This window comes from Cyprinus carpio, chromosome B6 (assembly GCF_018340385.1).
Source record: "Cyprinus carpio isolate SPL01 chromosome B6, ASM1834038v1, whole genome shotgun sequence".
NCBI lineage: Eukaryota > Metazoa > Chordata > Actinopteri > Cypriniformes > Cyprinidae > Cyprinus > Cyprinus carpio.
In genome coordinates, this window is record NC_056602.1 from 493,683 (window position 1) to 505,685 (window position 12,003).

The 12,003-nt window shown below is 42.2% G+C and overlaps 1 protein-coding gene across 2 annotated transcripts; it reads right to left on the reverse strand.

Annotated features, from left to right (window-relative positions):
• Positions 1-6,428: 6,428 nt before the first annotated feature.
• Positions 6,429-9,769, reverse strand: LOC109079321 (cyclic AMP-dependent transcription factor ATF-4-like). 2 transcript variants are annotated; one of them, XM_042725256.1, is made up of 3 exons: positions 9,609-9,769; positions 8,322-8,685; positions 6,429-7,432 (listed from the first exon to the last, which is right to left on the reverse strand). In XM_042725256.1, the coding sequence occupies exons 2-3, from the start codon at positions 8,572-8,574 to the stop codon at positions 6,663-6,665; spliced, it is 1,023 nt and encodes a 340-aa protein (XP_042581190.1). In that variant the 5' UTR covers positions 8,575-8,685; positions 9,609-9,769; the 3' UTR covers positions 6,429-6,662. The 2 variants fall into 2 exon arrangements, with proteins under 2 accessions (XP_042581190.1, XP_042581189.1); XM_042725255.1 differs by having other exon boundaries at positions 6,429-7,429; positions 9,609-9,764.
• Between the last annotated feature and the right edge of the window lie 2,234 nt (positions 9,770-12,003).

The following is a 12,003-nucleotide window of genomic DNA, read 5'->3' on the forward strand; positions in this document are numbered from 1 at the left end:
ATTTTAATTGCGCATTGATTCTTTGAATACATTGTTTTTATAATATTGTATGTTTTACCCCCAATACCTGATTCTAGAAGTTTTGACAGCAGACCTTCATGCCAAATTGAATCAGAGGCCTTCTGGAAATCTACAAAAGCAAGCAAATATTTTGGATTTGTTTTGGTTAATGTATTTGTCGATCAGGGTGTGTAGGGTGAAGATGTGGTCTGATGTTCTATAATTTGGTAAGAATCCAATCTGACTTTTGCTGAGGACATTGTGCTCGGTGAGGAAGTGTACGAGTCTTGTGTTGATGATATTACAGAACAGCTTCCCCAGATTACTGCTCACACAGATGCCTCTGTAGTTGTTTGGGTCTGATTTGTCTCCACTCTTGAATATGGGCGTTATGAGTCCTTGATTCCAGGCTTCAGGGAAATTACCAACACTCAGAACCAAGTTGAACAGTTTTAGTAGAGCCGATCTTAATTTGTGCTCTGTGTTCTTGAGCATTTCATTGAGGATGCCATCTGGTCCACTTGCTTTTTTTGTTTTTTTAGGGCCTGGATTTTATCAATCAGTTCGTTTTCTGTAATGGGGTAGTCTAATGGGTTTTGATATTTACCAATTGTATGTCCATATGAATTATTTTTTCCATATTTTTGGGTTTGTTCTGGGTTCATTGTAATTTCACTATAAAGTTGTTCAAAGTGATTTTTCCAGGTGTCTCCGTTTTGTATGGCTGCTTGTTCATGATGTTTTTTATTCAAGTGATTCCAGTTGTCCCAGAAATTGTTAGAATTTACGGATTCTTCAATAGTTTTGAGTTGATTTTGGATGTACTGTTTCTCTCTTTTTTCTGAGTGTACTTTTATATTGTTTGAGTTCTTCACAATATTGATGGCGTAAATCTGCATTGTTTGGATGTCGGTGTTTTTGATTTGACAATTGTCTTAACTTTTTCCTCATGGTTTTACAGCCTAAATCAAACCATTTTTCATTTTCTTGTGTTGTTTTATGGATTTTCTTAGAGAATGTGAGGTTAGATAAATTGGCCAAATATTTAAATATATAATTTATGTTCTCCACAGCCAGATTGACACCATCTTGATTGTGAGGATAAATTCTGCCTAGAAAATTGTCTATAAGTAGACACACTTTTGGATGGCTAATTGCTGTCAAATATTTTTCTGTGCTGTTTTGTTCCCATCTGTAATTCTCTCTAATGTTGTACAGCTTACTGGGTTGTGAATGTATGTCCGTATTTGTTGTCCTCTTTATGTAAACAGTAACTTGACTGTGGTCTGATAGGGGTGTTAGTGGTTTGACTGTGAATGCTCTGAAAGAGAATGGATCTAAATCTGTGATCATGTAATCCACTGTGTGAGCAACCATGAAATGAACTGTAGGTGTACCTTCCAAGAGAGTCTCTCCTCTCACCCTGCCATTGACCAGGTAGAGACCGAGGCTTCGACAGAGCTCCATCAGAAGCTTCCCGTTTTTATTTACTTGGTCATCAGTGTTATTTCTTGGGAAGTTTACAATATTTTGTGGGAAGCTCTGTCCAAAAATATGGTTATTCCCATTCTCTGTGGTGTAGTCAGGAAGAGACCCTGTCCTGGCATTTAGATCTCCACAGATCAACACACTTCACTGGGCCTGGAAGTGGTTTTATTTGACTGTGGAGAGATTCAAAGATGTTCTCATTATAGTATGGAGATTCAGAGGGAGGAATATAGAGAGCGCATAAGAAAACATCTTTAGTGGTTTGGGTAAGGTGCTTGTTGATTTTGAGCCAGATATGTGATTCTTCTTTTTTAATTGTTTTGGATGTATTTGTCAATTTCTTGTTTGTGCCAGATTATGATGCCCCCTGAATCTCTTCCACGTGTGATTTTTTCATGTTTTCTAGAGGATAAAAAATATTTCACAGTATCCTGGAGGACAAAGAGTGACTTCATCATTTTTGCGCCATGTTTTTCCTGTAATATTATTATGTCCATGTCTGAAATGTTTTTTCTAAAATCTGAGGTTTTAGTTTTGTAGCCAAAACTGGATGAATTAATGCCTTGTATATTCCACATTGTAATAGTTAATGATCTCATTTTGTCAACAAATGTAAAAAAAAATTCAATTCAACAATCTTAATATTGCTCTAGAGCGATACAAACCCAAGTCCAACACAGTATCAAGGATCAAAGAGTATGTGTATACATTGAAAGTTTTTTTTTTTTTTTTTTTTTTTTTTTTATGCAGTACATATATTGTGTGTATGTCTGTTACTCACTACTACTGTTTCCAGCCGTGTGTATATAAGTCTGAGCAGGTCCTTAATCTCTAGCAGGTTGGTGTGGTTTGGCTCTTTTAGGGTTGCAGCATAGCTCCTCTGCTCCTGCTGTTCGGGCCGGTGTGGGTGGGTGTGGACCGGCATACTGCTGCTGCTCTGATGAGATGATGTCGTTCCTCGCTGGAGCTGCTCTGGGGTCTTTTGTGGTTGTGTTGATGTTGGTCCCAGGAGAGAGGGCCCTGTGGTGCAAGGTACTGTTGGGGTCCTCAGCTGCTGTGGTGTAGGCTGATGGTAGTAGAGAGCAGGTTGTGAAGGTTGAGGTCCAGGTACAGGTCCAGGACGAGGCTGAGGACGAGGTCCAGGACGAGGCTGAGGATGAGGTACAGGTCCAGGGCGGTGGGGTGGGGTAATAGTGGTAGGGTTTGTACAGTACTGCTTAGCCGAGCCTGGAGAGATGATGTTCTGTGGTGCTGTTGGGGGAAAGCGTCTCACTGGCTGAAGGGCAGTGGTTGCTCTGGCACTCTTTGGGGGGCTGCCAGGGGTTCGGCCCAGGGCCGCGTCTTTAAGAGTTTTGGCAAACACAAACACTGTCTTTACCGAGGTGGACATGGTCGTAGAGGTGGCCGAGGTCCAGTGTAGGATGATGTGCCAGGTGAACATTTGGCATTCCAGCACATCTACGTGAGATGTCTGCATTTACTCTTTGTATGGTGCGTGGATGGAAGTCTGATCTGGGGAGGATGGTGGAGATAACTACTCTTGAGGTAGGGAAGGTTTGTGTTGCTTTCATGGCCACCCGTGTCACTGAATCTGCCACTCGCTCTTGTTGTGCCCGCAGGTCATTCGTGCCCACATGGATGATGATGTGGTTGGGTTCACCCAGGTTCTCCTTGTTCAGTTGTTGTAGGGCAATATCTGTTTTTGGGCACCAAAGTTTGTAATGTTTTGTGGCCAGGAAAGAGCTGTTTCTCATTGATGAATTTCCCATTTGAATCAATTAAGATGATGACTTCTGCTTTCTGTGGGTGACTTCCTTGCTCTTGGGGGCCCTCGTGGGGCTCTGCCTGTGGTGCTGTTGGAGTGCTGGACTCCGGTTGTTGGAGTGTGGGCTGCTGCTGTCTGGGGTGCTGGGAGAGCTGGGCCGCTGCTTACAGATACGGCTGAGGCTCTCTGTCTGTTCTCTCAGGCTTTGTATTTCTCCTTCTCTGAGCAGCAACTCCTGCCTGACTGTTTCCAGTTCTTTATTCAGGGCATTTCTGTCTTGCTGTAGTTTGCATACTTCTCTTTTGAGCTCCTCAACACTAGTTTCAAAGTCTCGTGTGAGGTGATTGAGTTTATTTTCCAGGTGTTGTAGGCGTTCACTGGATACTGCATGGGAGAGTGTTAGTTCCCGGAGCTCCACCAGCTCTACTTCTTGTAGGGAGAGGCTGTTTCTGATCTGACTGACAGACTGCTCCAGCTGAGGGTTGTGTTCATCAGGGTTCAGCTCCATCTCCTCGAGCCTCTCCCTTGAGCTCTGGGGGTCACAGTCTCCTGCAGCGTCACTGTTTGCTCCTTGTGCTTGTTTCTCAGCCTCTGCCAGAGCTTTTAGGATGGTGAAGTTTGCCTGGACAGAGCTGAGACATGCTTCAGTCCCCTGGAACATTATGGTTCCATTATGGTAAATATTTACAGTTAGAAATGCCCTGTTAGCGTCATTTTCTTCATAAATTTGGATTTGTCTGCCGTTACAGATGCCTAGTTTTCTATAACTTTTGTAGTGTTTACAGATGACTGTGTGCCAAAGATTGCAGTCTGTTGTGTAGAGGAGCAGATTAGTGATGATGGCTCTGTCCCCTTTTTGGGAAACGTCTGCCATCAGGGTCTCTGGGTTGTTCTTCAGCAGACTGTATTTATAGGTTTTCTTGTCTTTTGCGCTCCTGATAGTCTGTGGGTAAGTGATGCAGTGGGGGAGGGGCTCTCCTGCAATGGCTTACATTGTTGTTGTTGTTGTTTGTTTTTTCTGTAACTGTCACTTTTTAACTGTCACTCTCAGACTGCTGCTAGTTATCTATACTTTACTATATTTCAATGTAACTAAAATAACTTTAGTCCTCCCTCACTGATTTGTAATAGTCTTTTAAAATGCAGTAGATGGAGATTCAGTCTTGCCTGTTATTTGGATGTGAACTGATCTTCTGTATCCAGTATCTTCTGCTTTAACCCGTTTTCCTCCTGATTGCTCTGCTTCAGTGCTCTTTAGCTGTCTTGTTGAAGAAGTAGCAAAAGAAATTCACAGCTATCACGGTCACTTTAATATTCCTTTCACTTTTTTCTTCGGTTTGATATATGTTTTGTTTGGCCCACTTCACTCTAGAGATAAAAGATTGTAAAAAATTTAGGAGCTCAAGTGGATCATGACTTTCCAGTTCATGGAACTCTCTCTTCTCTCACACACTAATTTAGACACACTCTCTCTCTATCTCTCTCACACACACACACACACACAATTTCTCTCTCTCTCTCTCTCACACACACACTCTCTCTCTCTCTCTCACACACACACACTCTCTCTCTATCTCTCTCTCTCACACACACACACACACTCTTTCTCTCACACACACACACACACACACACTCTCTCTCTCTCTCACACGCACACACACACTCTCTCTCTCTCTCTCTCACACACACACTCACTCACTCTCTTACACACACAATTTCTCTCTCTCTTTCTCTCTTACACACACACACACACACACTCTCTCTCTCTCTCACACACACATATACACACACACACACACACTTTTTTTTATGTTTAAAAAAAAAACACAGAGGATATTGTAGTAAAGATGGTGTTGTGTTATTTAGTTGGTGTGATGAGTTGTTTGATATTATTTAGTCCTCTTATTATTATAGCATCAGACTCTTCGTTAGAAAGCCTGAGGTTCATGATGAAGACCTCACTGTTGACGAGGCGGAGTGTGTGTGGTGTGTGTGTTACAGGAACAGACTGGGTTCAGTCCTCCGAGCCGAGAGAAACACACTCGTCTGCTCCTCGACAGCAGCACAGCTCTATATCATAATATCAAATATCATATGAGAGCAGTTTTAATTTAGATTGAGCAGTTAAGCTTCTCAACATCACATTTATTAGCCTTTAAAGTGTCTGCTAAATAAATAAATGTAAAGTTTTATCTGTTATTACTGATCATTTCTCTTCTCTGGAGCTTGTTTTTATGCTTTACTTCATTTAAACACCTGATTAGAAACAATTTCAGGAATCATAACACATTTGAGTCATATTGTAAGGTAATATGTAAATTAAAAAATTGTTTTCTTTTAGAAAATAGACCCCAGTCGGCTACTTCATAATAAAGTCCATGTAAGTTTATCTAAACTGCGCTTCATGATGGATTCCCTTTTTTTTCCAAAATTACTTTTGTTTGTAAAGCACTTTGAACTGCATCGACTTATTTGGAAAAGTGCTATTTAAACATTTGCTTGCTTGGATTTAGTCAGGAAAACTTCCACATTTTCGTGAGCAGATTGATTTGTTTACAGGTAAAGTCTGTTCATCTTCTGTGAATCTGATGGAAACGAGCATCTCCTTCATGATCACAGTGAACATCACATCCGTAATCGATCTTTACAGAAATCACTTTTGAAGTCAGTTCCTCTGAAAATCATATTCTTCAGTAAAGGGGACTGAGACACAGCACACATATAATCATGAAGCTTTGTGAAAACAAACCACAGGTCAGCGTGAAGCAGGACATCGTGACCATTTCAACATCAAGATCAACCACAACATGAGCCTGATTCTAACGTTATAAAAAAACCTGAGAACCTTGGGCCAATAACTGTTCATAATTACACATGTAGAAGTTAAAACTACTGCTGCATTTGATCCTGATCACCCAATAAAACCGTCTTTAATATGGACCAGATGCATTTTAATATCAGCTTCTGCTGATTTCCACATGCATTCTAACGAACAGGTCAATCTTCATACTCGCTTGATATTGATGTAGTTTTACTCTAGATATCTTCAGTCCTGAGGTGTGGTGGGTTGTGTAAGGGAATAAGGGAGGTTTGGGAGCATATGGGTTGTCTTTTCCTTTATTACAATATATTTTGTGTACTTTACCAAAAAAAGAAAACCAGCCAACAGAAGACATGATTTTTTAATGTCTTTAATGGAAAACAGCAAAGCGATTTTACAGCCAACACACTACACCGTGACAGATCTAGCGTGTTTAGCGTGTTTACACAGCACACGTGAAGCGTATTTACAAGCACTACAGCAACAGATTCAGTGTAACAACTCTGACTGATGAGCCCCTTACTGGACGATAAACGACTCGAGTGAGTGAGAACGAAAGAGTTTAGAGCAGAAACACCGGGGGAAGCGTTAACCCTGACCAGAGCTGACCGCATCCTGCGGTTTAGCTTTGCTCCTGCGGTTCTTGGCAGACCGGATCTCCTCCATGAGGTCCTTCAGGTAGCGGATCTCTCGGCTGATGGACTCTGCTTTCTCCTGGAGCTGGTGGTTTCTCTTCTCCAGCTCGGCGCACTCGGAGCTCAGCGTCTCCTGCTCGGCGCGTTTCTTCTGCCGGTAGCGCGTCGCGGCCGTTTTGTTCTGCTCCATCTTCTTCAGTTTCTTCTCCACTTTAGGAGCGCCGGGCGCGGCCTTCACAGCCGGGTCGGGTCTGGAGTAGGGTTTGGTTCTGGAGGAGCCGGCGGGCTTCGGCGAGGGTTCGGGATCGGATCCGGAGATCCCGCTGTCGCTGTCGGACAGATCGGCGGCCCTCGCCTCCTCTTTGGGAGTCAGCAGCAGCACGATGTGGGATGGAGTCAGCATGATTTCGGCGGACTGGAGCACAGACACCTCGCTGCCCAGCTCCAGTGTGCAGCTGGGATCCGGAGACAGAGGCTCAGGCTTGACCTCTACGGGCTCCTGAAGGTCGAGGGTCAGCGGAGGCAGAGCCAGGCCCAGCTCTGTCGAGCCGAACGCGAGCGGATCCAGGTCCAGATCCATGTCGGTGTCCAGGCAGGCCAGCAGCTCTTCTGGAGAACTGGGAGGCTCGTCTGAATCACAAGATCCGATCAGAGAATCCAGATCAAAGTCATTCAGGTCTAACTTCTCCGTCATCCAATCCATGCCAGAAAACGCATCGCCTGCTGGAGGACAAACAGAATTTTAGTAAATGCAGATTTGGTTTTAAAATGCAGGTATAGAAACCGTAGCAGAGGAAACCTCTGAAACACTGCTGCTCAACCCGTGACCCTCGTCTGTGTGATGCACTAACCTGAAATCATCTTACCATTAACTAACTTAACCGCAGAGTTCACCTACAGAGAGAACTACTGATCTCTGAAACCCAATGAGCTCTCACTACCGTTCTGTGTTATTTTAGTGTCACTGGGATATTATTTGTAGATCTGGATTAACTTATTATATTTTGTTTGTAATTTAGTTAGCCGTTTATTTTAATTTCTCCCAATATAGTACATTCATATTCAGTTCTAGTCTTTGTTTGGTAAAATAAATGCATGGTTTTTCAGAATATTTTATTGCAAGTAATGAAAATGTTTGTTTTAATGATATTTTTATCATCAGTTATGATGATTTTGGTTCTGTTATAATACCAGTAAATCTCTGAAAAACAATATGCATGATAATGTACGCATTTGTTTTTACTAATGGAGTTATTTCTCTATTTCTCTATATCTCTGTTTTGAGTGGTTTTATTATTTCCATGTTAATTTTAAAGTTTTATTTACTTTAGCTTTTGCCAGTTTTATATAGTTTATCATATGTCTATATAGTTTTAATTACTTCTTCAGGTTTGGTTTTAGCTATTTTAGCTCATCAGGTTATACTAAAATAAGAAATATTGCCTCAGCAAATAAATGTCAATTCTCTTTTTATTTTACCCTTTTAATTAAGTTTAATAACCCCTTGACCCACACCAAACACAACCAACACTGACCAAGAACTTTTTTTCGGTGTACGAGTGTGATGCATTGAGTTTCCAGAGCAACCGTGTGTGTGTGTGTGAAGCCTCACCTGTGCTCTGCTCGGGCTCCGTCTGCGCAGGCGGCCAGGAGAGAGACTTACACCCTACAGAAGCGGGACGAGAGGGAGAGAGGGGCGAGAGAGAGGAGGAAGAGGAGAGGGGCGAAGACCACCCCTCCGACAGAGCGCTCTCCTCATCTTCGTCCAGAAGGGGCCCAAAGGGGTCAGCCATCAGAGATGAGGGGCCCCAGGAACAGGGGCCCCCACTGAGACCTCCAGACTCATCTGAGACACCCACAGACATGGCACGCGGGTCAGAGGCGGAGCGGAGCGGGACAGGGGTTCTGGAGCGCTGGTGAACGCTGTGGATGTGCTGTCTACAGCAGCAGAGCTGTGGGTGGATGCCACAAGGGACCTGAAAGAAACCAGGGGAGACGACGTTACAGAGACAGCGCTGAAGAACCAAAGCGGAAATTAGACTTTCCAAGTGACTAACTGGGACTGGAAATTCTGAGTTTCATCAACAATACTAATATCATTATGTTTATTTATTAATTAAAAAAAAAAAAAAGGACAGTATTAACTGGAAAATGCATTCACAAGGTTAATTTACTCAGAATTTACAAATCACACTCCTACGCATACTATTATGATGTTATGTAAATAGCTTTTTTTTTTTTTTTTTTTTTTTTTAGAACAAAGAGGAACCAGTTCTCGAGTCCCAACCCTTGCTGGAGGGAAGATTTAATGACACACTGGTATTTTTAATTCACTTCCTCACGCTGGATAACCAGTTGAGATTACCAGCACCGTAAACCAGTTCATCCAGTCTCTAAACACCTAAAGGTGTTCCAGTTAAACCGGCCGATCAAACTAGATGCCATCTGGGAGGAACTCAAGCTGCCCACACACACACACTTTCCCATCACTAGTATTTACCAGCACTAGTAACTATTATTAACCCATCTAGTGGTTCCCCTCTAGGCAGGACTTTCCCCGCCCTTCCCGAGAACATCTCCTAATATGGTCATGAGTACGGGAAGCCCCGCCCCGCCCCCTTCGCAAGATGAAGGTGTCTCTGACGCCCTCGCGCCATTTTGAGGCGCCACGTTGCCGCTTCGCGACAAAAACCGATTGTTTATTTCATGGATTAGCGCGTGTCTGTCTGGCAAACAACGACGGAAGAATCAAACCGAAAACACTTTACACAGCCACACTGTAAACCTGCTAAACGCCAAACTAGGCTACTTGTTAAAACTAATAGTAACAAATACAACCGCTTTTAAAACCTTCGACGAGTTCGTGACAATTTAATTATTACACCTGAGAAATACTTACGCCATTTTGCCAAATAGAGCCAGTGCACTTGACCGCTGCACTGCCGGATTCGCCGCCGCGATGGTTGCCGGTGCTAGCCGCTACACTGCCATGATTCCCGCGGGAGAGCTGCGCGCGGAGAGACTGGAGCGCTGGAGAGAGAAAACAGAGAAATGGCTGCGCTGCCGCTTATATACGCGCGCATCACACCCACACAGTACGCTTCCTCCGCGCGTATCACTCCGCCAGTGGTTGCTTGCTGATTGGCCTCTGCGCCTGTCAGTATTACCAAACAAATAGTACCTAAATATTTACTTTCTCACGGGATGTGGGTCATGCGCGCGGAGCTCAGACACGAAACAAACTCGTCGCAATTACGTTAATATATTAGATAGTTCGAATAAATGACAGATTTTACGAGCGATATACTTTAAGATTTCATTGACAAGCGAGGTTTACGCTAAGTTAAAGTAATTCTTATAACGATTGGACAGTGTTAAACATACACGAAATACTCAAACTATGCCAGTAGTTAAGGACAATCTTTTTATTATTATTATTTTGACTCTTTTGCGAAGGTACAACACAAGAATGCATGTCTGCACGAGAGAAAAACAGAGTTATAAGAAACTGCAGGAGTCTGACCTTTAGTGAACATTAAGAAAGTGCACTTCCGTATAATGTACTTAAACTGCTCTATTTTAATTTTGTACTTAATATAGGCCTACTAAAAATGAAATGCAGCGGTCAAAATTAAAATAAACTTAAGGTCATCTAAAACGTGCTTTAACATACTATCTCTGTATTTAAAAAGTGTATTTAGTCACAAATGTATATTGGCAATATATATTAAAGGTATATTGGCAGATATTTTTGACAATTTTTTCAGAAAACAAGACATGATATCTTAGTTATTTTACTTGTACAGTAAATTCATCTTGATTCGAGAATTTTTAGATACTTTTACTAGAAAACAAGACAAAAATACTAAGCAAGAAAATAATTTTTTGCAGTGATGTAGCTTTGATCACAGCAATAAATTAAATTTTAGCAGATATTCACACAGAAAAGACTTGATTTAAATTGTAATAACATTTCTCTGTATTTTTGATCAAATGTATTTTTGTTTGGTTAGCAGAAGAGACGTGGTGTGGATCTGGTGGGCAGAAGAGACGTGTCTTTGAAGACGCTCTTCTGCTGGATCCGCGTGTGCAGGTGGGAGTTTAGTTTCTCATGAGGGTTTAGTTGACTACACACAATGGTTTTCCTATTCATTTTGAAAGTGATGGAGTGGTGAAAAAGACAGAGCAGAAACAAAGAGTTTGAGAAAGAAATGACCAAACGTCACGGAAAACATTTGCTGCATCAGCCTGTCTTTCACTGATTGATGAGCTATAGCTCTATTTGTGTGGTATTCCTGCTTGATATCAAACTAACCCGTCCTTCACACATTCACACTGGATCTTATACAAGTGTATCCCTCCATCAGAGCGTCTCGAGTGTTCACGCACCTTTAGCAGAAGATCATGCTGCATGCAGACAGTTTTGAAAGAATCTTAGCCTACATCGTAAAAAACAGGAAAAAATAGCTTAAAGATATAGTTCACCCAAAAATGATCATTCTGTCATCGTTAAATCTGATGTTTCAAACCTGTACGGGTTTCTTTCAGCTGCTGAATAGTAAATAAGATATTTTGAATAATGTGTGTAGCCACACAGTTGCTGGTAGCCATTGACTTCCATAGCATGTTTATCCATACTACGGAACTCAATGGGTACCGTCAACTGTTTACTTACTAACATTCTTCAAAAGACCTTCTTTTTAGGGTGGTTGCTAGTGTGGTTGCTATGGTACCCGGGGTGATTGCTAGGGTGCTTCCGTGCAGTTGCTAGGGTACTCGGGTTGGTTGCTAAGGTGTTGCTATGCGGTTGCTAGGGTACTTGGGGTGGTTGCTAGGGTGGTTACTAGGGTACACAGGGTGGTTGCCAGAGTGTTGCTATGCGGTTGCTAGGGTACTCAGGTTGGTTGCTAAGGTGTTGCTATGCGGTTGCTAGGTTACTTGGGGTGGATGCTAGGTTGTAGCTATGGTGTTCTGGGAGGTTGCCATGTGATAGATAGACAGATAGATAGATAGACAGATTAGAAATATTAGACAGAGTGGAAGCCTAAATGAGTTTAAATGTATTAGAAATAGTACAAAGAATTGCAGCTTAATTGAGTCTAATGGGCTTCAGTGTGTTTAGATTTTTTTTTCTTTCTTTCTGTACTCTTTTCACACTAGTAACTTTCAGTTTTACAGCAGCAGTATTGCACAGTTCTCTGCTTTAAATTCCATTTATTATTTCCTTGTTTCTTAAAAAATCAGTCTGTTGTCCAAGTCAAATGTGTTATCCCACGGCACACATCAGCTCCCAG